This window comes from Myotis brandtii, unplaced genomic scaffold (assembly GCF_000412655.1).
Source record: "Myotis brandtii unplaced genomic scaffold, ASM41265v1 scaffold1738, whole genome shotgun sequence".
In the NCBI taxonomy this organism is placed as follows: Eukaryota; Metazoa; Chordata; class Mammalia; order Chiroptera; family Vespertilionidae; genus Myotis; species Myotis brandtii.
The window spans coordinates 175,386-176,415 of record NW_005356425.1 but is presented as its reverse complement, the minus strand read 5'-3'; the positions used below and the strand labels follow the sequence as shown (position 1 = coordinate 176,415).

Sequence of the window (1,030 nt, the reverse complement as noted above, 5' to 3'; positions counted from 1 at the left end):
GTTCGTCCCCCCACCGCCTATGCCGCGCGGTCTCAGCCTCCGCACGCGGGGTCCAGGCACCTCCGATTCCCAGACCTGGAGCTGCCGGGACCGCGCGCTTTCTCCGCAGACCGGAGACCTCGTAGCCTAGGAACGTCCGCGGAAGGGCTGGAGCGCGAGGGCAGCAGATCCCGGAGGCAGAGATTTGAGGGCCCGTAGAACCCCGCCTCGCCCTCGCCATGCCGCCTGGGGAGCCCAGGGCCGGGAGGCCAGGCAGCTAGAGCCGAATTAAGAGGAACCGTGGGCACCTGGCCGGTGCGGGACGGGTGCGAGGGACCCAGCTCTGTCTCTGGAGCAGGGCAGCCACAGGACCCAGGGGTGGTTTAGACAAAGAGCGAGCAGGATAGCGAGCCGGAGGTACAAGCTAAGACACCGAGCTCCTGCGTGCGTCCTCTGGGCTGCCATAGCCGGCTATTGCAGACCGGGTGACATGAGCAACCGACATCATGTTCGCACATCCTGGAAGCTGAAGTCCAAGATGAAGGAGCGGGCAAGGTTGGTTTCTCCGACCATTTCAAGGCCTCTCTGCTTAGCTTGAAAGTGGCTGCTTCTTCCCTGTGTGCTCACATGGTCTTTCCTCTGTAGCCCATGCAGCCCAGATGCCTGTGTGTGTCCACATGTCCTCTTCCTTGCGCGCACACACACACACACACACACACACACACACACACCACACCTGTCAAGCCCAGCCGCGGCCGCTCAGTGGTTGAGCATGACCAGGAGGTCACTGGTTTGATTCCCTGTCAGGGCACATGCCCAGGTTGTGGGCTCAATCCCCAGTAAGCTGTGCAGGAAGCAACCAATCAAGGATTCTCTCTCATCATTGATGTTTCTACCTCTCTCCCTCCCTCTCTCTCCCTTTCTCTCTCTGAAATCAATAAAAATACATATTTAAAAAAAAAAAGATACCAGTCAAGCCCTGGCGGGTGTGGCTCAGTGCTTAGGTCATGGGCTCAATTGGGGGGGGGGGGGGGGGGGGAAATCGGGGGGA

General features: G+C 59.9%; 1 protein-coding gene across 1 annotated transcript in view; it reads right to left on the bottom strand.

Annotated features, from left to right (window-relative positions):
- MMP25 (matrix metallopeptidase 25) overlaps nucleotides 1-552 on the bottom strand; it is a 32,170-nt gene extending 31,618 nt beyond the window's left edge. The window contains exon 1 of the mRNA XM_014537183.1: nucleotides 496-552. Coding sequence (XP_014392669.1) covers nucleotides 496-552 — 57 coding nt within the window. The remainder of the gene's footprint in view (nucleotides 1-495) is intronic.
- Nucleotides 553-1,030: the final 478 nt, after the last annotated feature.